The following is a 27,480-nucleotide window of genomic DNA, read 5'->3' as shown; positions in this document are numbered from 1 at the left end:
TGAATGTCATGGAAGTTTTATTAAACATATAACAACAAATATAACAAATATTGAAGATTCTGATGCCCAATATATCACAAAGTACACACTTTGATGAACAGTATATATTTCCTCAGTCAACCATAACATGCCATGTTGAGTAGCATCATAAGGAAACAGATGGTATAGTATCGCTAATATGGGGTTGGCTCATCTCAGCCCTCCAGTGCCTCTTGGAGTTCCACTGCTGTTCTATAGTCCTGCATCGCTTGGTCAGTCAAGCCCAGGTGGCCTCTGACATCAGCACGGAGCTTGTAGACCAGGGCATCGTTGGGCTGGAGGAGAAGAGCTAGGGAATACATATACTTTAAGACCAAGACCAGAACGTTTGAGGGTGTCTATTTATAGCTAGCGATAGTGTTTCTAGTCATGACACATTCGTTCTCCACTTCTCCACGTACACTTTATGAATCGGACGGTCTTGGTCTCAGCTAAAACAACTAATCAAATTAAGATTTGATTCAGTTCCATGCAATTACTCTTTTAAGAATACGTTCAAGCCGGCTACAACACCTAAAAAAACAAACATTCATTCATTGAATCAGTGGAACTGTACTAACTGAACTGATTTTCTCTAAATCATAAGCACGACAGAGTTGGTTCCATCAACACCCACATTGATTCCATTTGTTGGATGAATCCTCATGCTCATTCTGTCCTGCTGAAAATCTATTATTATAGGTTTGTATCATCACCATGGAAACTCAAGCTGCCTCTTGTCTCATGAAAAATAAGTGGCCTTCTTCTTGGTCTTGGTGTTGTCTGTCTGCCCGTGAGGGGTGTCACTGCACTGTGCCGCTGTCCTTTGCTTTGTTTAATTGGGTGTTTTCACTTCCAAATATTGGCCAGTTATTTTGACACCCAAAACAAAAAGAGAGAAGGTTTTCAGACCAAGTCTTTGCCTGTCTCTCGGAGTAACGGCAGCAGGGGGGCGTAATCTGTAGACTAGTCTTCAGAGACGGTGGTGCATATTGTGAGAGAGTGAGTGAGTGATTGAGAGAGAGAGAATATGCCCTGTCTGTACAGAGATAAGATGGTAGGCTAGCCTGTGCCTAAAATTGACTTCGGAACGTGTTACAAGTCTCTGTACAATACCTAGCACACATTGGACTGAGAAACTCTATCCAGCAGGAAACACATTGAGACACACACAAGGGCAGCCCTCCGGGAACAAAAGAACGAGTGGTAAAAGGCTGTCGATTGCTGCTCACTGCTCACCTTGACTGAGGTCCTTCTCTGCATTCCTGTACTGGCGCAGGGAGCTGTAGAGATTGGCTCGGTTGAAGAACACGTGTGAGGAATAAGGGTTGAGTCTCAGGGCCACAGAGAAGTCCTGGAGGGCCTCTGGAACCTTCCTCAGCAGAGCCCTGGTGATGGCCCGGTTCAGCACCGCAGACTCATCCTCTGGGTCCAGCTCAAATGCTTGGCTGTAGTGCTCACAGGCCTGGAGGATCACCAGCCAGGAGCACACAGAACCACCGAGCACACAGGAAGGAGAAGAGCGACGAGAGTGTATGCATACAGTGAGACCCATCCTATAGGATGTGAATGACCCTTAAGTGTAAAACAGTTCCCCGCTCCGTGGATGTGAACTAGGTTTTACACTTGAAAATGACAGTGCATCAGAATAAAATCCATTAGAGTGAAATATTTTACCTGTTCAAACTGCCTGTTGTAGAAGTAGAGGTTAGCAGCATTGAAGAAGGCAAGGGCGTACTTGGGGTTGAGTGAGATGGCTCTCTGGTAGTCTTTCATGGCATTGGCTTTGTCCCCCATGAACTGGTTGATCACCCCTCGGTTAGTCAGCAGCTGATCTGACACAGGATGGTGCTACAGAAAGGCCAGGCCAGGGTCACAGTTAATAACACAGTGAATACAATTAAAGTCGGAAGTTTACATAAGTCGGAAGTTTACATACACTTAGGTTGGAGTCATTAAAACTAGTTTTTCAACCACTCCACAAACAAACTATAGTTTTGGCAAGTCAGTTAGGAAATCTACTTTGTGCATGACACAAGTAATTTTTCCAACAATTGTTTACAGACAGATTATTTCACTTATAAATTCACTGTATCACAATTCCAGAGGGTCAGAAGTTTACAAACACTAAGGTGACTGTGCTTTTAAACAGCTTGGACAATTCCAGAACATGATGTCATGGCTTCTGATAGGCTAATTGACATAATTTGAGTCAATTGGAGGTTTACCTGTGGATGTATTTCAAGGCCTACCTGCAAACTCAGTGCCTCTTTGCTTGACATCATGGGAAAATCAAAATAAATCAGCCAAGACCTCAGAAAAACAATTGTAGACCTCCACAAGTCTGGTTCATCCTTGGGAGCAATTTCCAAACCCCTGAAGGTGCCACGTTCATCTATACAAACAATAGTATGCAAGTATAAACACCATGGGACCACGCAGCCATCATACCGCTCAGGAAGGAGACACGTTCTGTCTCCTAGAGATGAATGTACTTTGGTGCGAAAAGTGCAAATCAATCCCAGAACAACAGCAAAGGACCTTGTGAAGATGCTGGAGGAAACTGGTACAAAAGTATCTATATCCACAGTAAAACAAGTCCTATATCGACATAACCGGAAAGGCCGCTCAGCAAGGAAGAAGCCACTGCTCCAAAACCGCCATAAAAAAGCCAGACTACGGTTTACAACTGCACATGGGGACAAAGATCGTACTTTTTGGAGAAATGTCCTCTAGTCTGATGAAACAAAAATAGAACTGTTTGGCCATAACAAACATCGTTATGTTTGAGGAAAAAGGGGGAGGCTTGCAAGCCGAAGAACACCATCCCAACCGTGAAGCACAGGGTTGGCAGCATCATGTTGTGGGGATGTTTTGCTGCAGGAGGGACTGGTGTACTTCACAAAATAGATGGCATCTTGAGCCAGTAAAAGTATGTGGATATATTGAAGCAACATCTCAAGACATCAGTCAGGAAGTTAAAGCTTGGTCCAAATGGACAACGACCCCAAGCATACTTCCAAAGTTGTGGCAAAATGGCTTAAGGAACTGAAAAAGCGTATGCGAGCAAGGAGGCCTACAAACCTGACTCAGTTTCACCAGCTCTGTCAGGAGGAATGGGCCAAAATTCACCCATCTTATTGTGGGAAGCTTGTGGAAGGCTACCCGAAACGTTTGACCCAAGTTAAAAAAATTAAAGGCAATGCTACCAAACACTAATTGAGTGTATGTAAACTGCTGACCCACTGGGAATGTGATGAAATAAATAAAAGCTGAAATAAATCACTCTCTACTATTATTCTCACATTTCACATTCTTAAAATAAAGTGGTGATGCTAACTGACCTAAGACAGGGAATTTTTACTAGGATTAAATGTCAGGAATTGTGAAAAACTGTAAATGTATTTGGCTAAGGTGTATGTAAACTTCAACTGTATATAGCTACGATACAACATCTCCAAGTTATTATTATAAGGCATAACCAAGGCATCATCAAGCTTGGATTATTATAATCAGCTGCGTAGTGCTATGGCAAAAAACAAAACATGCGTCCAGTAAGGGCCCCAGGACTGAGTTTGGGAAATCCTGCTATAAGGGATCAAACACTGAATACAGCAACAATAGCAGTCTTACTCCAACAACCTGCATTTTATCTCCTGATTGACCAGAAACAAAACACCAACCACATAGCTATAATACATCATGTCCAAGTAATTTGCTGAAACGCTGAACATGGCAGTACACACCGGCAGTATGTCTTCCCTCAGTGTACTCAACAGCTTGCATTTTATAAACATGGACTAAACGCGCTGTCCTGACTGAGTGGAGGACATTCAGCCAATTATCTCTCTTCACAGTGGCCATCCATTACTGAAACAGGAAACTGCAATTCCCCACGGGATCCACATTACATACCAGGTCCAAACAATCACAGAAAAAATGTGACTTTTATCTCATTACTAACCAGCCTGCTTAGAACTAACATCAATGGGTTTGATGCTGTATGTAGCCAATGTGGTACCTTCAGAGCCATGTTAATGTCTTGGAAAGCAGCATAGGTGTTTCCCATCTGCAGGTTGATGACAGCTCTCCCCTCAAATGCCTTCCAGCATTTGGAGTCAATCTCTGCTGCCACTGTGAACTGGTTCCAGGCTCTTTGGAAGAAACCGAAAACCTGGAAAAGCAGATGGACAGATTGGAGTTATGTACCAAGTTTGAAATTGCCAACTGCTAAAGCATAAATTTAAACAGTGAAAATCAATTTACATTTAACAAAATGCTGGGATTGGTTTGCTATTTTTAAACAATGGCAGTTAAACAAAATGACATGTTGACAGCTGTCTTCTTATTAAAAAAATGATAGAAAGTTGCCTGTTTTCTTTTTGCCTAAATGCGGCAAATGCAAATCTTAGCAAAACGATTGGAGTGAGTACAAGAATAGATATTGGTCACAAAATGGAGACACAAGAAGGCTATTTTATGTACATAAGTATGTCTGACCAGGTATGGTCAGTATGTCTGACCAATTGATGTAAATCCACCCCCCCCTTCATCCTATCATAAATAGCGCACCAAGAGCCAGAAGTTGTCTGCTCCTCAACACTCAGCAATATGGCAATTAACATGAATTCATTTACAATATACAGTAAATGTATAATACGTGAGGGTACACGCATTACAAAATTCACTTGGCTTTTAAGGACTATTCACATTGACCAAAATAATGTCAACTACCTACTGCTCTCCAAGTAGATTCTACTCTGAATACTACATCTGCAGAGCTGTGTATACCCATGTGACAAGTTCAGGTTCAGGGTTAGGGTTGTGTTTGAGGCTAAGGTTAGGGTTGAACCAGGATGTGGACATGGAGCTAGGGTTAGAGTTAGGTTAGAGTTAGGGTTGAGGTTAAGGTTAGGGTTAGGGTTGAACCAGGATGTGGACATGAAGCTAGGGTTAGAGTTAGGTTAGAGTTAGGGTTGAGGTTAAGGTTGAACCAGGATGTGGACATGAAGCTAGGGTTAGAGTTAGGTTAGAGTTAGGGTTGAGGTTAAGGTTAGGGTTAGGGTTGAACCAGGATGTGGACATGAAGCTAGGGTTAGAGTTAGGTTAGAGTTAGGGTTGAGGTTGAGGTTAGGGTTAGGGTTGAACCAGGATGTGGACATGAAGCTATGGTTAGAGTTAGGTTAGAGTTAGGGTTGAGGCTATGGTTAGGGTTAGGGTTGAAACAGGATGTGGATGATGGACTTGAAGCTAGGGTTAGGGTTTGGGGTTAGGAGGTTAGGGTTACCTGGAAGTTGTAGGCCAGGCAGATGCGTGCGTTGGAGCAGAGGGGGTTGAGGTGCAGGGCGGAAAGGAAGTCCCTCTGAGCCTGTTTGGTAGCCTGGGTGTGGCCGTAGTCCATGCAGGCGTTGCCCCGCCCCACGTAGGCATCTAGGAAGAACGGGCTGATCTGCATGGCCTGGCTGTAGGCTTCTACTGACTCCTGGAGCTGACCCAGCCTAGAGGACACACCCAAGCACGCACGCACAGGTCATAGAGTTCATTATAAGATGTTGTTAAAGCAGTATGCTCTTAAAATTCATTGCCGTAGAAAATAAACTTCACCACCCATCTAACTGGGCACATGAAAGATCCTGTGATGAACAGTAATTGTTCAGGCTAGCGGATGAGCAATAACCACTACTCTACTCCACGTCCATTAACACTCTCCAAATGACCACAGTTCCCAAAGGAGTTGGTGCACCCCAGTATATGTGCTCTGGGTCAATACCATTACCTATAATACCCTCATTCTAAAACATGTCTCATAAGGGGGAATGACACTGTCAGGAAGATCACACCTTTCAATAGAGCATGTCTGAATGACCTCGCTGAGTGCTGCTCCTCTACGCGTCTCTTTTTCTCAGAAACGCTCTCGGTTTCTTTTTCTCTCCCCCAACTCTCTGAGAGCCATGTTTTAGCTCAGCGTGAACAACCTGCTTTCAAAACGGTTTTGAACATTCCCTCAGCAATTTGAAAGATGTTAAAAAGGCCCAATGGGATTTCTCTGTGAGAACCTCTCTAAATAGATATTCTGTTTTCTTATTCTATGTTCTGTACACAAGGAGAGTAGAGAGACAGTCTGGATGATTTCTGCTGTTCCCAACACTGGTAGCCTGATTACAACGTGTCCAACCGTAAGGTGAGAGACTGTCTTACACATTCAGTGTGTTTCAAGGATTTGCCCTGTGGGTCAATGTTGCAACACTACATTGATTTCCCCATCTTCTTCACACATCATGACCACTTTAGAACAATAACCCTTAAAGTTATTCATTGAAATCATAAATTATTCTTCATAAAAGGTCATGCAGTGTTTATGGTCTTGCCTTCAGGCAACACACAAATATTAATTCACTATTAACGGCAGCATAAGTTGGATTTTCCGACTGGAGGCCTAACTGGAAATGATGAAAAACAAGACAAAAAGGAAATGAATAGCATGGTTTGGATAACAATTTGAGATACTGCATGGACTATACTATCTAACCCTGAAAGTAGAGATGCTTGGGAAGAATAACATGTCCTTGGGTGGGGATAAGGTGTTGTCTATACTGAGTGTGTGAGGGGAGAGACCTGTGATGGTAGACTCCTAGGGCATGGTAGATGGTGGCATCCTCTGGACTTCTCAAGGAGGCAGCTTTGAAATCCTGCAGGAGAAAGACAGTACAACACAACAACAAGTTAACTGAAGACACCATGGATGAACAGATGAACAGGTAGATAGATGATGATTGTGGTGCTACCTAACACATTACTATGTGATACTGCTATGTACACTCCAATGGTATCATGGCATGAATAGGAATAAAGAAACAGAGATATGCAATCAACGCTAACCCTGCTTGTGATGAATGATTGAACAATGTCAGATAACTCATCGCCTATGGCGAATGCATACAATCTATCTATCTATCATGTCCTAGCATATACAACCTATCTACCATGTCCAATAGTAATACTTACAACCTATGTCCCATAGTCTCTTTGTCTAATTCATACAACCATTCTACAGATGCAGGATCTTAATTTGAGACAATTCGCTCCACCAGGAAAATAATCCTGCAGCAACAGGAAATGTGAAATATTATGTGGATTATAATTAATGGACATTTTTGTAGGGGTTGATACATTTTTCGTAAGCGGAAATAAAGTCTGACATTTCTAAGTGGAAAGTGAATTGCAGGAAAGTTGTCCTGCAACAGGGTGATCAAATTAAGATCAGACACCTGTACCATGACCCAAAGTCTCTCTGTCTAATATATCTGTCCGGCCTGGGTTTGAGTGTTTGCACAGTGAACAATGCCTGTTGACGAAGCTAGCTACAGGACACACTACCTGTAAGGCATTGTGATGGTCACTCAGCTCCACGTAGAGAAGGGCACGATTGATCAAGACCTTCAGGTCAATCTCCTTCTTGCTGGGAAGGAGGAGGACAATCCCATAGTCTCTAAGAGCCTGAAAGATCAATAGGAAACAACAGCCATGACAATAAACAACCGATGTACTAGCAGCAAGGGACATAAACACATGTATGTAACATACATACAGGAGCATGGACAGGAGCATAAACAAGATGTTGGATGACACACAGATTACGAATTAAAACACATTAATTATAGATGGTTGGAGCACTTCTTTCCTAACACAAACCCCTCCCTTTCAGAAAAAACACACACAAAATCTTAAAAGGTGTTATTTCTATAAAGTGACAGTATGCTGCTGTATTCTGATTACTGTAAAAGCTTGTACTGTGAACACAATTGGGACTGAGCCTTAAATGGGATTTGAACTCACAACCTCTCGGTCGCTGTGCAACTATACCATCAGATCTGTGAGTGTGGAAAAGATACAGTCCACAGACTTATTGACAAGAATGCATTTCTGCCCTTTCTTAAAAGCTGCCAAGAATAACGTAAATAATTGTCCAATTATCACCACCAACGTAAAACTATCAGTGCTCAAGGGCACTTGACATAGTATAGTGTACATTACATATTTGGGGATTTGAACTTGCAACCTCTTGGTGGAAGTGCAGCGATGTTTCTGCAGTGCCACCAGCTTCATACTTATAGCTTTGAACATACACTGAGTAAAACAAACATTAGGAACACCTTCATAATATTGAGTTGCACCATGGCCTTTTGCTCTCAGAACAGCCTCAATTCGTCGGGGCATGGACACTACAAGGTGTCGAAAGCGTTCCACAGGCATGCTGGCCCATTTTGACTCCAATCCCTTACACAGTTGTGTCAAGTTGGCTGGATGTCAATTGGGTAGTGGACCATTCTTGATACCGACGGGAAACTGTTGAGCGTGAAAAACCCAACAGCGTTGCAGTTCTTGACACACTCAAACCGGTGCGCCTAGTACCTACTACCATACCCCGTTCAAAGGCACTTAAATATTTTGTCTTGCCCATTAATCTTCTGAATGGCACACATACACAATCCACGTCTCAATTGTCTCAAGACTTAAAAATCCTTCTTTAACCTGTCTCCTCTCCTTTATCTACACGGTTTGAAATTGATTTAACTAGTGACATCATTAAGGGATCATAGCTTTTACCTGGATTCACCTGGTCAGTCTGTCATGGAAAGAGCAGGCGTTCTTAATGTTTTGTATACTCAGTATTACCACACAAAATAAATAATTGTACGGTTAATGTACCCAGTGTTGTTCCCTGGGGTACAAAAAGGTCAAAGGTACACTTCACAGGTACATATGTGGTACAGTTCGGTACCTTGTAGGTATAATGGGACATTTTTCTACTCAATATTTTGTAGGTTAGATGGTGTTTTGGCAGTGTCGGAGATGTAACTGCAGTGTTGCTCCCTGTTGTACAGAAAAGTCAAAAGTATACACAAGGCACCTTCAGATGTACACATAGGAACTTATGGTACTGGTCAGTACCTTTTAGGGTACATGTGCGGATAATCTAGTAAAATGGTACATTTCTCTACCCAATATATTCAATTTAATGCTGCTTTCGTAACCATGTGGGAGGTGGAAATTTAGCCGTTGTGAAGTCATAAATACCAATTGGATGCATTCACATGCTTTGAAGTCATTGACTAACGCTGACTGGCTAATGAACAACAAGTTGCGTAAACCATAAACTAAAAGTACAGCTATCATACTTGTGAACAAATTATACTTAAAAAAAACATATTAATAGATTGCTTTATTAATAGATTGCGAATTAGCAAGTTGGAAATATCGGTTCCGACTAGCATGTGAATGCGGCTTTATTGCACTTTGAAATGTACAGTTGTGGCCAAAGGTTTTGAGAATGACACAACTATTAATTTTCACAAAGTCTGCTGCTTCAGTTTGTATGATGGCAATTTGAATATACTCCAGAATGTTATGAAAAGTGATCAGATTAATTGCAAAGTCCCTCTTTGCCACGCAAATGAACTGAATCCCCCAAAAACATTTCCACTGCATTTCAGCCCTGCCACAAAGGACCAGCTGACATGTCAGTGATTCTCTCGTTAACACAGGTGTGAGTGTTGACGAGGACAAGGCTGGAGATCGCTCTGTCATGCTGATTGAGTTCGAATAACAAACTGGATGCTTCAAAAGGAGGGTGGTGCTTGGAATCATTGTTCTTCCTCTGTCAGCCATGGTTACCTGCAAGGAAACACGTGCCATCGTCATTGCTTTGCACAAAAAGGGCTTCACAGGCAAGGATATTGCTGCCAGTAAGATTGCACCTAAATCAACCATTTATCGGATCATCAAGAACTTCAAGGAGAGTGGTTCAATTGTTGTGAAGAAAGCTTCAGAGCGCCCAAGAAAGTCCAGCAAGCGCCAGGACCATATCCTAAAGTTGATTCAGCTGCGGGATCGGGGCATCACCAGCACAGAGCTTGCTCATGAATGAGAGCAGGCAGGTGTGAGTGCATCTGCATGTACAGTGAGGCAAAGACTTTTGGAGGATGGCCTGGTGTTAAGAAGGGCAGCAAAGAAGCCACTTCTCTCCAGGAAAAACATCAGGGACAGACTGATATTCTGCTAAAGGTACAGGGATTGGACTGCTGAGGACTGGGGTAAAGTCATTTTCTCTGATGAATCCCCTTTCCAATTGTTTGGGGCATCCGGAAAAAAGCTTGTCCGGAGAAGACAAGGTGAGCGCTACCATCAGTCCTGCGTCATGCCAACAGTAAAGCTTCCTGGCCTCCCGGGTGGTGCAGTGGTCTAAGACATGGATGTGTGTTGTGTCAAGAAGCAGTGCGGCTTGGTTGGGTTGTGTTTCGGAGGATGCATGGCTCTCGACCTTCGCCTCTCCCGAGTCCGTACGGGAGTTGCAGTGATGAGACAAGACAGTAACTACTAACAATTGGGTAAAAAAAAGGGGGTAAAAAATAATGATAAAAAAACAGTAAAGCATCCTGAGACCATTCATGTGTGGGGTTGCTTCTGAGCCAAGGGAGTGGAATCACTCACAATTTTGCCTAAGAACACAGAATGGTACCAACACATCCTCCTTCTCCAAACAATCCAGGAACAGTTTGGTGAAGAACAATGCCTTTTCCAGCATGATGGAGCACCTTGCCATAAGGCAAAAGTGATAACTAAGTGACTCGGGGAACAAACATCGATATTTTGGGTACATGGCCAGGAAACTCCCCAGACCTTAATCCCATTGAGAACTTGTAGTCAATCCTCAAGAGGCGGGTGGATAAACAAAACCCCACAAATTCTGACAAACTCCAAGCATTGATTATGCAAGAATCGGCTGCCATCAGTCAGGATGTGGCCCAGAAGTTAATTGATAGCATGCCAGAGCAGATTGCAGAGGTCTTGAAAAAGAAGGGTCAACACTGCAAATATTGACTCTTTGCATCAACTTCCTGTAATTGTCAATAAAGGCCTTTGACACATATGAAATGCTTGTAATTATACTTCAGTATTCCATAGTAACATCTGACAAAAATATCTAAAGAAACTGAACCAGCAAACTTTATGGAAATTAATATTTGTGTCATTCTCAAAACTTTTGGCCACGACTGTACAGTGCATTCGGAAAGAATTCAGACCCCATGACTTTTCCCACATTTTGTTACGTTACAGCCTTTTCTTAAAATAGATGAAAAAACATTTCCCCTCATAATGACACTCATTAATATACACACACAATACCCCATAATGACAAAGCAAAAACTGTTTTTTAGACATTTTTGCAAATGTAACTTGAAATATCACATTTAAGTATTCAGTTTACTCAGTACTTTGTTGAAGCACCTTTGGCAGTGATTACAGCCTTGACTATTCTTGGGTATGACGATACAAGCTTGGCACACAATGCCACAAAAGTCTCAAGTTTTGAGGGAGCATACAATTGGCATGCCAACTGCAGGAATATCCACCAGAGCTGTTGCCAGAATGTTCATTTCTCCACCATAAACCTCCTCCATCCTTGTTTTAGAAAATTTGGCAGTACTTCCCAACTGGCCTTGTGTGGCCGAGCGATTTCCTGATGTCAACGTTGTGAACAGAAAACCCCATGGTGATGGTGGGGTTATGGTATGGTGCAGGCATAAGCTACGGACAACGAACACAATTGCATTTATTAATGGAAATTTTAATGCACAGAGATATCTTGACCAGATCCTGAGGCCCACTGTTGTGCCATTCATCCGACGCCATCACCTCACGTTTCAGCATGATAATGCACAGCCCCTGTTGCAAAGATCTATATACAATTCCTGGAAGCTGAAAATGTCCCAGTTCTTCCATGGCCTGCATACTCACCAGACATGTTACCCATTGAGCATGTTTGGGATGCTCTGGATCGACGTGTACGACTGCGTGTTCCAGTTCCCGCCAATATCCAGCATTTTCACACAGATGTTGAAGATGAGTGGGGACACCATTCCACAGGCCACAATAAACAGCCTGATCAATTCTATGCAAAGCAGATGTGTTGCGCTGCATGAGGCAAATGGTTGTTACTTCAGATACTTACTGGTTTTCTGATCCACGGCCCTACTTTAAAAAAATATATATATATTATCTGTAACCAACAGATGCATATCTGTTTTTCCTGTCATGAAATCCATAGATTCGGGCCTAATGAATTTCTTCTGTATCTCAGTAAATGCATGTTGCATTTATGTTTTTGTTCAGTATAATAAGCGCATCTAAAGTATCCTATAACTTTAAATGCAATTGCAACTGAGGCATGCTAAGTTTATTTTGCAGGCCAAAAAGTAGCCTAACAAAGTGCATCACGATTGACAGAAAATATATAGCAAAACACTATGTCACATGTGAAGTGCTCCATAAACACGGTTTCACATGATTTCACAAGTGAAAATCCACATCATCACATGTGAATTGTTCCAAAAACACATGGTTTCACATGATTTCACATGTGGAAAAACATGTGGAAATGTCACATGTGAAATCATGTGGTTTTCCCATAAGGGCGCTTTAGAAACAACAAACGTGAAAAGAAAAAAGAGAAAACCCAAACCTGACCAATTCATATTCCTTGAGTTGCTGATAACACACTCCACGGTTGTAGTGTGCAAATGAGCAGGTTTTGTCTATCCTCAGGGCCATGGTCAGGTCCTCCACGGCCCCTTTGTACACCTGAAACAAAAGCATTCTAAATTTAAACACAAAGAACACTACTGAACATGCAGCTCTGTTCACTCTCTATGGCTGAGCGCCAGAGGCATAGAGAGAAGTAGGTGTCAACTGAACTGACAAGAGTTCAACAAAAAAGTGTGGTGGAAAGACTGAAAGCCCAAACACATAATAAGAAAATAAAATGTTCATCACAGAGCCTTGGGACAATACAGTTGGTTGAGGTTTCTCACTGAGGCCAATATGACACATTATCTCAGTTGGTAGAGCATGGCACAATGCCAGGACCTCCCATACGTAAATGTATGCACGCTTGACTGTAAGTCGCTTCGGATAAAAGTGTCTGCTAAATCCCAAAATGATATTATTATATTATCAACCTTCTCTCCCCACACAACTCTTTATATCCTGCTTCAATAACCGGATGAAAGAAGACAACTCTCCTCTCAAAGTTAATAACCACCCTAGAAATTAATTTTAAAAATCTGATAAAACTGTTTATTTATACCTCACAAAATGAAAATAATAAAATGACTGTCAATGGCAATATTGATAACTCACTATTCTTAATCTAGCCATGAACAATAAGAGCTTTCATTACAGGAACCTATCTGCCCTCATTGGACTCTATGACCACTCTTTCACAACAGTAAATGGTGAGTAAAAAAACATAGAAGAGATACAATCTCTCAGCCACTTTCAAGTGGTGAGGTGAATCATCCTACTCTGCATTGCAATCATAGACAACAGTACATTCATAGAGGTGGTGTATTGGAAACGTTATGATTCAGAATAACCAATCAAATTCATTCCAAAGAGGGGTGATCACTTGAATGAACAAATAGTAATTGGGTTACTGCCCTCTAAAGAATGTGATTGGCTAATGAGAGGCAAGGCGGAAGAAGCAAAGAGTGATGGCTAGCTGTGTTGCCTGTGTGAATGTGAAATAAACGTCACACCCTGATCTGTTTCACCTGTCTTTGTGATTGTCTCCACCCCCCTCCATGTGTCGCCCATCTTCCCCTTTATCCCCTGTGTATTTATACCTCTGTTCTCTGTTGGTCTGTTGCCAGTTCGTCTTGTATGTCAATTAAACTATTGTTTATATTCGACGTGGTCTGCATCTGGGTCTTACCTTCATACCTGATAATAAACATATTCCGTTGTTCTCGGAGTCATCGGTAAAGAACCCAGCATCTAAGATGCAACAATAGACTACAAAGGAAGGCATCCCATTTATCTCACCTTCAGGTAGAATTTGAGTGCTCCTCTATACAGGTAGACTCTGACACTCTTGGGCTGGATCTTAATGGCTTCGTTGCAGTTCAGGATGGCCTTTGAATAGCGCCCTTTAGCGCCATAGAAGGCTGCACGGCTCAGATACACCTTGAAATTTAGACACAATGTACTCCATTCACAACAATTCCACACAATGTGTTCCATTGCACTGTTTCTGTATAATGTGGTTTCAGATACATTTAGGCTCTACAGTACATTTAGCCTGCATCCCAAATGGCACCCTATTCCCTATGGGCCCTGGTCAAAAGTAGCGCACTATGTAGGTAATAAGGTGCAATTTAGGATTCAGCCTTATACTGTACATGGGTGGACAGTGAGTTCCAGAGAACCAGTGGTTACGGAGCCTCTACCTGGAACAGGTTGGGGTTGATGAAGAGGGCTCTGTTGAAGTCCTGAACACTCTTGGACTGCTGCAGGCGCATACGACAGAGCCCACGCTGGTGGTACGCATCTGCATAGTCAGGGTTAATCTTCACTGCGTTGCTGAACGCATCAAAAGCCTGTCAGAAAACATGACAGGATCTTCAAATGGGGGTGTTAGTTTGGTGAAGGAGGCCGTTGCCATGCCAGTATGTACTGTACCATAGACTATTTCACAATAACAGCATGTACCTAGTTAATGTGTTATGTAACATGAACTGAACAACAGGTGTTTCACTGCATGAAAAAAGAGAGAGAGAAAAAAGCCTTGCAAAAGAGAAACAGCTTGAGATTTGACGGTTAGAAGACATAGTGGATTCAAAAACGTTGTGTTGGAGTAGCCAGTCTGTTTGTGCTGTCATGCCAAGCACTGTTGGCTAGAGCACAAATAGATCTGGGACCAGGCTAGTGTTCGGGGGCCATGCAGACAAATAACATGGATATCTGAACAGACAACGCCTAGTTACTGTACCTGCAACAGGAGAGCCAGTGCCATGTAGCAGAGTCCAGTCAGATAGAAGACCTCTGCAGCTTCAGAGACGTTGTACAGGTTGGTTTCGTTGGGGCTCAGCAGAATCAGGGCTTTCCTGAAGCTCTCTACTGCCTCCTACAGCACAGTCACACACACACACACACACACACACACACACACACACACACCACAGAAGGCTACTGAGGGGAGAATGGCTCAAAATAATGGCTGGAATGGAGTAAATGGAATGGTATCAAACACATGGATACCAAGTATTTGATTCCATGAATTCCGTTCCAGCCATTACTATGAGCATGTCCTCCCCAAATAAGGTGTCACTGGCCGCCTGTGATACACACACGTCACCAACTCCCCCAAGACACTCACTCTCCCCTGATGACAGGGCATGTTAGGCCATGGTTATTGCTATAAAAAATGTCATGCTGAGAAAAGTAGGCCAGTTGTATTGGTAAGCTGCCCGACGCCATTATGTTAGCTTCAGAACATCTTTACTAGGACACAACCCGGATGTTACACAGAGCATTATGGGTACTGTAGTACATCAAGCTACAGGCCTAATGATTGGAATGAGAAAGACAAACAAGCAAATCACTGGAGGAAACAGGGCAACATTGATCATTCAGCTTTAGCATATACATGACAAGGCATGGTAACCCAGAACGTAACAACCCACCATGAACTTGCGTGCCTTCATCTGTGTCTTGCCCAGGAGAATGAGGATGGGAGGTGAAGGTCGGTTGTTGGAGGCTGCCTCCAGACAGGCAATGGCTTTGGCATCATTCCCCAGGAAAGACTGGACAGCAGCCTGCTGGATGGGAGATGACCCTAGTGCTGGTGGTGGGGAAGGGTCACTGGTCAGTATTAGCTTGGTCCCAGATTTGTTTGTGCTCTTGCAAACAGCATTACTCATTGTGAAGCCATGATTCTTACTCCGTAATCAGTAAGTTCCTGCCATATAGTGTCAGTCTGTGAGATAACAAGGGCTTGTCAGAACTCATATTATGCTTCCTGGATCCTGATTAGAATCGCTGTACCTTTGTTCATCTCTGCAGCGTACTGGATACAGAACGTGGCCAGGTCAAACTGTTCCATGTCACACAAATACTGGCCCCTGAAACACAGAGAGAGCATTGTGGATACGTCAATATACACCGAGTATACAAACTGTTCCATGACATAGACTGACGAGGTGAAACCAGGTGAAAGCTATGAGCCCTTATTGATGTCACTTGCTAAATCCACTTCAGTCAGTGTAGATGAAGGGGAGGGGACAGGTTAAATAAAGATTTTTAAGCCTTCAGACAATTGAGACATGGATTGTGTATGTGTGCCATTCAGAGGGTGAATGGGCAAGACAAAAGATTGAAGTGCCTTTGAATGGGATATGGTAGTAGATGACAGGGCACACCGGTTTGTGTCAAAAACTGCAACGCTGCTGGGTTTTACACGCTCAACAGTTTCCTGTGTGTAACAAGAATGGTCCACCACCCAAAGGACATCCAGCCAACTGGACACAACTGTGGGAAGCACTGGAGTCAACATGGGCCAGCATCCCTGTGGAATGCTTTCGACATCTTGTAGAGTCCATGGTACTGATAAGTAAGGCGGGGGGAGGTCCATGAGGGGATCAAGAGATGTTTGTGTTTTTGAACACCTGTAACTACCATTTCCTGCAATCTGAGCCTTTATTGACAACAAATAAAGGATTTAAAAAAATTCTAGCTACATAGTGGTGCAGCCAGTCCACAAGGTGGCACAGCACCCCTCTTATATTCTTTGTAATACTTTTGTATTCTTAACTAAAGAATAGTTTAGGTCCCCTTTTACGGACTTAAAACTCAAGCCTGATATCCTTCCTCTGATATAGAACATTTATACAGGGAAAGGCCCACTCTAAATATAAGACAATAGCTTGTTTGTGACAGAAAAGCTCTGTAAGAACCTTTACCTCATGATATACAATTGTTGAGCGTCTGGTTTCATATGCGTGGCTCGTGTCAGATCTTTCAGCGCTCTCTTCAGATCATTGACCTTTTTGGTGAAGAATAAGGTTCATGATTTATACATCATAAAGTGACAAACCTGAAAATCTTGGTGACTGCATCATGACATTTTAAATGCTTACATTGCGATAGGCTTGGGCACGGCAGATGTATCCTCTGATGTAGGTGGGGTCCACCCTCAAAGCGTTGCTGAACATTCGGATGGCTTCATAGTTCTGGCCCATATTCAACATGAAGATCAAGCCCAGGTTCACATGGGCCAGCGCTACAGACCTAACAGGAACAAGAAACCATCACAGAGTGGGGAAAAACATTAAAGGAAATACAACTTCTCTCTAATCTCACAACAATTATTAGACTTGAAGAAAGATTCTAGTTCTTATCATTCAAAATGTTCATACATCTCAACAGTCTTGTTGAATATTTAGCTTCGAAATGTCCTCCCTCTTTCCTTCTCTCCCCCTCTCTCCTTCTCTCCCTCTCTACATCTCCCGCTCCTCTTTCTCACTCAAAGCCCTGTTGCTCTTTTCAGAAGAAAGGATCCACTCTGCCAAAGCGAGAGGCCCAGTGGTATTACCTGTCAAGTTTGATCACAGCTTCAAAGTCGAACACGGCTTGTTGCCACTGCCGTCGCTCCGTATAGAGCAGTCCCCTGTGCAGGAAGGCACTCAGGTTCTCTTGGCTATCATTAATGAGTACTGGTGGCACAGAAACAAATATAACAATACGTTGTATCTCTGTGGTACTCACAGGACTGTATAACACAACACCTCCTCAATCCAGCACACAATGAAAGATATTAATAGCCTAAAAAACTCAGATTGGGGGTTAATGTAAACTGAAAGCTACCACTCTTCGACTCACAACACATTGGATTGAAGATATTAATAGCATGAAATGGGGTGGGAAATGGACTAATGGACTGTGGAAATGATTTTCCTCTCTGAGGACATCCGTACAATAAAGTATATATTTATCTATTGTGTAATACCTGAGGTGCTGAGGTCTTGGAGGGAAATATCAGGCATCCTCTTCCTGAGCAGACAGCCCCGGTGGTAGAAGGCCAGCCAGTCATTGGGGTCCAGGTGAACTGCTAGGGAGAAGTCCTCGATGGCTTCCTGGTACTGACCCACCTTAGCATAGATCCTGCCCCTGTACGTCCTGTGGTACGTCCAGATTATAACGAGAGGGTAACACCACTGACATTATGGAGGGTAACACAACTGACTGTCAATCAACATTTCAGTGCGCGTGTGTGTGTGTGTTTTGAGAGAGAGGGAGAGAGAGAGACAGAACCTGTGCGTGATTGTGAGCTAAACTCAATCTTAACGCTGGCATTATCTGTGTCCCAAGTGACACTCTATTCCCTATATCAGGGATGGTCAACTCGCAGCCCCCCCTTTCGTAGGCCCGCAGACTAATTTCACACCAAAAAAAATACAATCATTTGAATAATAGAATACACAAGCTACAATTTTGAAATGTGGTTGTGCATCAGCAGTCACTCAATTAGCCCATGTCAGCAAAACATTTTTAGATTGGTTTAGTTAGTCTAGTTCTGTTTTTTGGTGGGCCACACCCCCATCAAAGTTGCTCATTCCTGTCCTATATAGTGCACTACTACCTATGGGCCCTGGTCAATAGTTGTGCACTATATAGGGAATAGGGTGTCGTTTGGGACACACCCATTGATTACCTGGCGATGGCATGGCTGGGATCACGCTGGAGCAGCAGAGTAAAGTCCGACAGAGCCACCATCCAGTTACAGCTGTGGAAGTACTGCAGGCCGTGGGTCAACAGAGCGTCCGTTCTCCCTGGGTTGATGGTGAACGTCTGGAAGACAAAGATTACAGACATACACACCAGTCGCAGCAGTCTCCTGTTAGCCCTTGTTCTGTGGCTTATGCTGGCAAGATAATCCAGAGGTCAGCGCTGGAGTGAAGTAGAATCTCTTCTCAATCAATACACAATATCACGCTGTTGGTTTTCTACCTTCGATGGCTGTATTAAACCCAGACTACATCCTAAGAGTGCTTTGAGACCCAGTGATGTCAGTGGCAACGTGACTTACTTTGGCATAGTCCTCCATGGCCAGTAGAATCTCATTCCTCTTCTCGTACATCTCCGCCCTCTTGAAATAGTTGTCATCGTCTTCAGGTCTGCATTTGATGGCCTGAGTGTAGTTTATAATAGCCAGGGTGGTCTCTCCTCTCACTCTGTAGATTTCTGCTTTGGACTTGAAGGCATCTGGTAAACACATATAAAAGGTTGGTAATGTATTGTACTGTACAGTAGTCTAGAAAAGAGGAAGAGCTATAGCTGCACAGCCGTGAACCATAATCAAATCACATATAAGTCCAGTTGCATCCTTAACCGTGGGTACATCACCAGAATTGCCTTAATAAATTGACCAGCAGTGTAATGCCACAGAATGTACAATAACTATAGTCAACACAAATGTGTTCCTATTGGCAAAAAGGAACTAACATTTAAATCAATGGAGCACTCACTAACTTCAAAAAACAGCTGGAACGTGCCAGAGCGAAAAAACAACAACTAAAAGGCTCATAAAATGAGGAATTTAAATGAATTCAAGTGAGCGATTCAGCAGAAGTGCAATCACTTTCACCTTGGCAGAGTCAGTCAGTGCATCATCACGCTGTATGTACCGCGAATCACTTTTATCTACAGCAACTAATAAAACACACAGGGCTTTGGGCTCTGGTGGACTTACCTGCATGTTTCTTGGTGTGCTTGATGATAAAGTTCAGGTCATCCAAAGCACTATTCTGGTTGTTTCTGAGCAGATAAATGCTGTGCCTGTGCCAGTAAGCATCCAGCAGGTAGGGCTCTAGGGAAATGGCCTAGTGTGGAAACAACAACACATGAACCATTTATCATCAGAAGCTAGGCCTAGAGGAGGAAAATGAAGCTAGTGGGGAAATCAGGTCAAACCTATTAGCTAGCTTATATACTTACAAATAAATGTCGAAATCAAGTTACTTTGACTAGCCTCCAACTGCAATTACAGTATTCTGACCTAACACACTCCTCCATGGCTGTCCTACTTCAGAAGCAAACCTCTGCTAGCCTACTGAAAATGTGAACTAAACTTACGGCATTGAGATCCTCCAGAGCCTGGTTAAGCCGGCCCAGTTTCTTCTGCAGCGCCCCCCTGCGACACAGGTCAAAGGCGCTGGGTCTGTCCTGCTGGGCAATAGCCTGGGTCAGCTTGGCCACCTCTCCCTCCAGGTCGCCTGTGGTCAGTCCCTGGTCCAGGGTCAGAGACAGGTCCACCCAGTCCAGAGGCTGTATCTCATCCAGCATCAGGACCTTCTCCCCAGGCTTCTTCAGGGCCCCGCTCTGGAGGCTGCTGCTGGGGGCCCTCTTTGAGGAGTCTGACTCTTTCTTGGAGGTGCTGCTGCTCTCCTCCAGTGGGGGGAAGAGCTGGTCAAACCAGGCATCCCAGATATCCCTCACCCACTCCCGGGGAGGGAGCACGTCGGGGATGCCACCCTGGTCAGCGGCAAAGCTCTCAAAGTCCAGCACCAGGGGTAGGCTCGGGTAGCGAGGCAAGGGGAGAGGGAGGGGAGGCTCCTCTGAAAGGCACGTGGTGGGTTTGATGGGTAGTAGCTGGCACACAGACTCACTCCTGGGAACACAGGAGGCAGGCAACACAGATAGACAGGGTGATTAGATGTGAAGAGGAAATGTATACATTCTGTAAATACAGCAATAACATGGGTCTACTGTATATCCAAATGAAAGCACATTCGTCTGGAAGTTCTATAACTGCTTTGTTAGCCAAATGAATCTCAGTACTGTAAGTCTTCCTACCTGATGAGAGTACGTGGTGGCTCCTGCAGTTTTTCGTGGATGTAGGCCAGCTTGGCAGGGCACAGCTTCTTCCCACCCTTGGTGACCTTCTTCTTCGAGTGGGATATGCTGCCTCCCCTGGCGGGTTCGGCCATCATCACCCTGCCTCGGTCCCTCCTGTACTGGAGTTGACTCTGGCTGAGGGCTGGGGTAAGCTCCTCTGTGTTGGGGCCTGCTGCGGGGGCTTGGTGGTCGGCCTCCTGCTGGACAGTGGGAGTAACCTGGGGATGGGTCTCCTCAGCCAGCACAGTGGAGGACAGCTGCTGCCGAACCACCTCCAGCTCTCTGGTGACGGTGGCAAAGTCACATGATACCTTGAGGAAGGCCTCTGGCTCAGGGTTGAGGTGTGGGGCAGAGAAGGGCCTCTTCAACTGGGTCAAGATGGTGAATAGTGAGACCATGGTCAGAACCTCTGCTTAGGTGGTGAGATAGTGGTTTATCATGTTATTGAACGACATGACATTTTTCATATACACTCACCTGTTCTTCGTCAATGTAGGGTTGAGGTGACTGCTCAGTTACTCTGAGGTCTATCATAGACTTGAACTTTCTGGACAGCACATTTTCCTGTAGGAAGATCCAACACGTTCGTAAGGGCATGCTAGAAGGGGGGAGGGGGGGGGGGGGGGGGGGGGGGTAACTAAAGCACACACTGACCACTGAGGTGGTTGGCTCCATCTCTGTCAGGTCACAGGCTGATTCCACCAGGTCCTGTAGATCACCATAGAGCTCCTCTCTGGAGAGATCTTTCCGCGTTGCCTGAGTAACAAACACAGCAGGGTGAGATCACATTGGTGAGGTTTGGTTAACTGGTTCACTTGCAATTTGATATTCTGATATATCAAAACTACTATTCAGATATATCAAAGATATTTGATATTCAAAGATATTATATTTCACCAGGACATCTTTGGTTAAAAAGGCATGATCAATGTGGCCTTGTTAATGTTATCTATCTTTCAGTAGTAAGGCATCTTGTAATGTAATGATCAAAGAGCATCTCCAAAGTTCCCCCATCACGTCTCAACTAAAACACAGCCAGGAACAAATAGAGTAGAGTTAAGTCCTCCGTTAACAGTCCATGTGGACTGACTGTCTGGGAGGGAAGTAGCCTACAAGTCCGTCTGTAAACATCAGAGGCTCAGTACTACCTGGTACTTGGGAAAGAGTTTGTGTTTGACGAATGCAGGAGAGCAGCTGAACTTAGGAGGCGCTGGATGCCAGAACATCTTCAGCTCGTTGGAACACAGAGAGGTCTGGGAGGAAGGAGAGAGATACTGTATGAGACACACAGATAACTGGGAGGATAGACACTTCAAGACAGGTGACTCATCTAGACTAATGAAAAGGCCCCTTGAATAAAACAAACTCACACGTGACATTAAAAAGATAATGCGGAACTGAAACTGAAACATTGGAACTGAAACATTTGACATTCTTAAACAATCCCAGATAGCTACAGTGTTAGTATCATGTTATAAGCAGTCCCCAGACTCCTGTTTCTAATGAGTTACAAATATGTTTGGTGCCACCTAGTGGATCATCTTGTTGGATGGTGAAACACTTTCTAGACAAAATGTTTGGAGGGGAAAGTTGTATAAACATAGTGCTGATCCTCCTCACCGCCTGTCCATGAAGCATCATCCTGGGCTTCTCTACGTAAAACTCAGCGATCCTCTGCCAGTCAGCCAGGCTGTCTGAAGTCTGGGGAGGCAGGTGACTCACACAGTCCTTTCCATCAGACTCAGTCACCTCCACGCGGGGCACACCTTCATTTAATATCCTGCAAAGAGATTCAATAGTTTCACATTATATGAGGTTGTTGTAATGATACTCCTGACATGCAAAGTTTTCCCACGTGGAGTGCAGAAGGTAGTGAGAGAGAAAGTGGAGACGATGACCAAATCATATTTACTAAATAATTTAATGCAACCCTGTATCACAGCACTTCAATTTCAAATGTTGCTATAAAGTCTAGGTTTTGGTCAGAAAACAACTTATGAAGCAGAGCCTGGGAGAGATAGATAAATAAAGGTTCAATAAAAAAATGTAATAAAAGCATTTTACCTGTGTCTGTCAGGCTGGGCAGCGATGTGTTGTAGTGCTGCCCTCTGTTGGTGAAACTGTGGTGGTGCACTGAGTTGGCTGGAGGTGTGACAGACCCGGGAAGCCAGCTGCAGCTCCAGAGGCAGGGCCTGGCTGACTGGGGTTGTACAGAGGTGGTGAATGGTCTTGTACCCATCTGCACTGTGGGAGAGAATTAGAACAGTAATGACGACAATGTTGTGATACTCTTACTTCGCCAGTCCGTTTGTGCCATCATGCCAACTCCTTGTCACTGGCTTGACAATGATGGCAATAGAGTTGGTGAGAACACAAACAGATCTAGGACCAGGGTAATACTTACTTTCAATTGTATCTAAATGTAACATAATTTCTTACTTCTTTACCTAGTCTGCAATAACACAGGGTATATATAAAAACCAACATACAGTATCATCATGTATGGTAAAGGGAGAAGTCAGCTGACATTTTGCTTTGAACCAAAACCCCACTGGTTTGTTTTATTGAAGAATGTCAACGATTCAACAACAATCCACATATTTGAAACGTCTACAAGCAATACAGTGGTCTTGAGGCTTGTCCTAACAGATGAACCATTCTCTGCGGCGTAAAGCAGATGAGGTGGTGGTTTATTTGCTCAGATCATCCCTGCCATAACTTCTCACCACTCTTTGAACTGGAGACTCTGTGTGTGGCATCTCTGTGCTAGGAGGGAAAGGCCCGGCCTCCCTTCGTCACCCACCACCCACCTCCTGTCCTGACAGACACTGGACAATTTATTGGAGCCTAACATGTTCACTACGGCCTGCCACTCCTGAGATTGATCATCTCTCTGGCACTCTGGGTTAGGTAGGCATGCCTCAGCTCAGCTAGCGGAGCGGCAAACCTGTAAGGTCACCCTGGAGTCATTCGCCTTGTTTTCAATGAAATGAGCATTCCATAACTGTGGAGTGGAGCTGACCTGAGCACTGCCTTCAGCCTTGCTCCTTATCTAATCCATGTACCATCAGCAGACAGGCTGGCAGCCTGGCCCCCTTATAAAGCCTCTTATCCATACCCGACAGAAACCTTTCAGTGAACCAAAGCTCTGAAAAACACCCCTAATTAAATGGCACTTGTTTTGGTTCCATTTTTTTCGTCAATGGGGTTGGAGGGGAGTGGAAGGAGTGGGAGGGTGTGGCACAATTCCAACTCAGCACTTGCAGCAGGAGGAGGCAGTAAATCTGGTCTCTTTAGGTGAGTAAGGAGTCAGTTATAAGGAAGTGTGTGGTTGCACCAGGCTCCAGACAAAGAGAGAGCAGTCTAAAGAGTGTGTTAGGCTAGGAGCATAATTACTCTCTGTGTCAATGGGTCTCCGAGAATCAGGTGGGGAGTTTTGATGATAGCTTAAAAGTCACTTTATTTGCAGAGAGACTCCCTGGAACTGAGTTCATCTCCGTCCAATGCCACCCCCGCCCAATCCATTAAAGTCAAGGTCGGAGATGGTTACTAATGATAGTGAGTTGAAGAGGTTGTTGGAAAACAACTTTGTTAAAAACAAGCAGGGATAACCCAGTGACGACCGTGATTATACAGGGTTTAAGCAACATGTCTTCGAGTTTTAGGAGAAAACCACTATTTATATGACAGTGCAGTGTTGTATGTGGTATACATTTAATACCCAAGTTGGTAATAGAAGTAGTAGTTTAACCTCCAATAATGATCACAACTCAAAATCAGTTTGATACAACAACTCACATCTCTCATGATCAACCAGACTGACAGGGAATACAAGACGCTTACTGTGCTTTGGGGGCCCATGTTGCTAGAGGGGAGAGGCCTTGAATGGTTTTGTTTTGTAAAGACACCCTCGCTGGTCTCTGAGAAGGAGCTATGGTATCTCCTCGAGCTGTCATTACATCTGCATAAGTCACCTTTGATGGAGAGAGGGGAAAAAAAACACAAAGGCAAACGTTTGTCTTCTAATTGTGGGAGCTAAAATAAGAAAATACTTAAATAAATGAGGCGTGAACAAGATAAACTGATAGTACAGTTACAACTACTGAACTTCACACAATGACAGCCACATGAATCCAAGTATTACCTTCTGTGGAAGAGCAGAGACCATAGAGTCATCGCCGTCTGTCTCTCGTTCAGACAGTGAGTGAGCGATCTTGTAGACCCCTGATGTGACTTTAGGGGACTCAGCAGGTCTTGGAGGGGTAGGAGAATCCCTCTTAACCCACAACATCCTCTGTGGAACCGGGGACCTCTGAGGAGTATCCTGGAAAAATGTGGATAAGACGTTTGTTAATGTTAACTATCTTACTAACAGAATTCCTTATTAAGGTTGAATTTAGTTTAAACTTTATACAACCTTAATAACAGAAACCTCTACACTTGAAAATGTTCTCAAATGCTCTGAAAACCTATTTTTCAATGAAATGTGATCAAATCTAAATACACTCTAGTCTCTGCATTACCTCTGTTGGTACATGGCTAATATTCTCTTCTCTCTCCTCTGATTCCACTGTTTTTTCTTCCTTTAAAAATGATTAAATGTTATTAAAAAAACAAAGATTGTCATTAATCAATACAAGTGTAAATTGCTATGAGCATTGAATACCTGTTTAAATAGCTAATATAAAATAACTATCACCGGGATTAATTAAAATATCTACCAAAAGTACAAAGGTCAAAATGTTTGTGACCATTCAGGATATTATATGTTGTTGTCCTATTGTTATCATGTTGTCACCTCGTTGTCAGCATTGTAGCTGTCCCCCAGCACTCTTTCCATCAGCTCCTTGATCATCTGGTCCGAGGCAGATGGCATATCACTGTCTCCTCTCTGTAAGGAGGCAATGATCTCATCCACCGTCCTCCCTCTGCCTCTGACAAGCCCCATAGTCGTGGCCACTGACTCCTCTGGGTGTCTCTGCTGGGGGTCCGTGTCCTCCTGGCTCTCTGCAACCTCGGCCCCTACAATGCCCCGTGCCTCCTCCAGCAGCTCTGTGGTGGACTTGACACTGTGGATACTGTTAGGGGCCATGGTACTCCTCTGGCTCTTTGAGCTTCTGTCGTCAGTGGGCGTCCTTGGTGCATGCGTAGACCTATCTTTCTGATTCCTCCTTTTCTTTTTCTTGACCTTCTGTGGGGCTTTCCCGTGGGATGGCTCGGAGCCCGAGTCCTCACTGTTCCTGCTGTCATCGGTGTTGTCCGAGCTCAGAGCCAGACATCTGCTGAAGAAGTTGGATCTCCGGATGCGCCTCTCTGCCGCTTCCTTCTCCGACACCTGCTCTGACTCCTTCTTGCTCTTGTATATAAACATCCTGGTCCCTGTTGCTGGCCTCTCTGACCTGGGCTTAGAGGGAGGCTGTGGCCTCATGGACATGGACACCACTTTGGTAGTCCCTGCTAGCTGAGCTATGGCCGGCTTCTGGGAAGGTTTCTGGCCTGGAGAAGACAGGACCAAATGAACTGAATTTATCCCTTCACTGATTCCTTTGATACGTGTGGTTCCTTGACTCCTGCTCACCTCAGACTTTGTTTTAGGGATGCCTAGTAGTAGAGCACTTTGTGGTAAGGAGGCAGGTGGTGATTGTAGCAGATCTGCATGGAACTCCAACAGGCTGACTGACCCTGCAGACATCTGTGAGGTCCTATTTTGGGGTGTGTCCGATGTGCCACAGGGTCCCTCTGTAGCCTCTTCCATCAGTCCTGATGACTCCAGTGTGTGGAGAGAGTCTGGTGGTTGATCCTGTGTGCTGGTGGTTGTGTGGGAGTTGAAAAACAGCTGCTTCATTTATAGGAATTCACACTGGGACTCATTGCGTAGCACCCCTAACTCCTTCTTCAGCTTTAGCTTCTCGCTGTGGCTCAGAACCTTATTTCTCAGCAAGTTGCTCTATGTCTATCAACGTGACCAAATGTTGGAAAGTGAAACATGCAAAAAAAAGTAAAGGACTAAGGATGGAAGTGGGTGAGTTGTAAGAGGTATTATTTTTCAATGGGTGATTATGAAACATCAATTAAAATGATTAAAACACACAGCAAAAAAAAAAAAATGGTAGCCTAAAACGTGATATATGACATGATTGATGCTTATTCTATGTAGGACTACGCGGCCTACTCAATAACTGATGATGATCAAACTGTTGATGCTAAGATTTTTGTTACTGTGTTACAAAAAGTAGCAGCACTGTCAGTATAACAGCTTCACAGTGTGTATTTTGTTGCTAGTGAAGTTTGAAAGATGTCAACGAGCTACGATGTTGCCAGCAGTGAACCACTCCAATGCTACTAGAATAACGTTAGATTAGCTAACGTTAGCCAATTCCAACGCTTACCTTTTCCAAAACTATTGAAGTGACAAGACACCGCTGTTTGCTGAAATTGACGTTAATTTAAATGTCTGAATATCATTTCATAAACACGTTGGCAGGTAACATGTTTACAAACTTTTGTGACGCTTTGACATCCACCATTTCTTCGTGGTGGCTGGGAGGATCTCCTAGCAACCAAACCAACTAGGCTGGACAAAACAGACACCACGTGGGTGCAGAACTAAGACTGCCGAAGACCCGGACGAGCACTGGAAACTGAACTAAGTAAAAGGTTACAAATTGCGAACGTGTTCAACGCTCAAAGGCTTTTCTAATCGACAGAAGATGTATGTATAGCTTCAAT

The 27,480-nt window shown here is 43.9% G+C and overlaps 1 protein-coding gene across 2 annotated transcripts; it reads right to left on the bottom strand.

Annotated features, from left to right (window-relative positions):
• Positions 1-27,480, bottom strand: ttc6 (tetratricopeptide repeat domain 6). 2 transcript variants are annotated; one of them, XM_036954657.1, is made up of 32 exons: positions 27,141-27,480; positions 25,550-26,704; positions 25,275-25,334; positions 24,896-25,075; positions 24,595-24,725; positions 22,816-22,995; positions 22,372-22,531; positions 21,900-22,004; positions 21,406-21,507; positions 21,229-21,315; positions 20,710-21,119; positions 19,990-20,524; positions 19,607-19,736; positions 18,944-19,119; positions 18,569-18,705; positions 17,864-18,033; positions 17,450-17,570; positions 16,995-17,145; positions 16,818-16,900; positions 15,904-15,980; positions 15,543-15,700; positions 14,849-14,983; positions 14,307-14,456; positions 13,903-14,043; positions 12,547-12,660; positions 7,396-7,515; positions 6,634-6,707; positions 5,306-5,516; positions 4,040-4,192; positions 1,696-1,869; positions 1,258-1,483; positions 1-328 (listed from the first exon to the last, which is right to left on the bottom strand). In XM_036954657.1, exons 2-32 carry the CDS (start codon positions 26,594-26,596, stop codon positions 195-197), a joined length of 5,832 nt encoding a protein of 1,943 aa, XP_036810552.1. In that variant the 5' UTR covers positions 26,597-26,704; positions 27,141-27,480; the 3' UTR covers positions 1-194. The 2 variants fall into 2 exon arrangements, with proteins under 2 accessions (XP_036810552.1, XP_036810553.1); XM_036954658.1 differs by having other exon boundaries at positions 25,550-26,558; positions 27,141-27,479.

The sequence above is a fragment of the Oncorhynchus mykiss genome, chromosome 19, assembly GCF_013265735.2.
Source record: "Oncorhynchus mykiss isolate Arlee chromosome 19, USDA_OmykA_1.1, whole genome shotgun sequence".
NCBI classification, from domain to species: Eukaryota; Metazoa; Chordata; class Actinopteri; order Salmoniformes; family Salmonidae; genus Oncorhynchus; species Oncorhynchus mykiss.
The sequence above is the reverse complement of the archived record's forward strand: the minus strand, read 5'-3'. Positions and strand labels throughout refer to the sequence as shown.

What these genes read in the sequence shown, in the direction of transcription:
- ttc6 (XM_036954657.1), bottom strand. Translation starts at nt 26,596, where the DNA reads ATGAAGCAGCTGTTTTTCAACTCCCACACAACCACCAGCACACAGGAT. An exon ending in TTAGCCATGTACCAACAGAG is followed by an intron (nt 25,076 to 25,274) that starts GTAATGCAGAGA and finishes ACATTTTTCCAG; the next exon opens with GATACTCCTCAGAGGTCCCC. An exon ending in CACTCAAATTCTACCTGAAG is followed by an intron (nt 12,661 to 13,902) that starts GTGAGATAAATG and finishes CTTTTGTTTCAG; the next exon opens with GTGTACAAAGGGGCCGTGGA.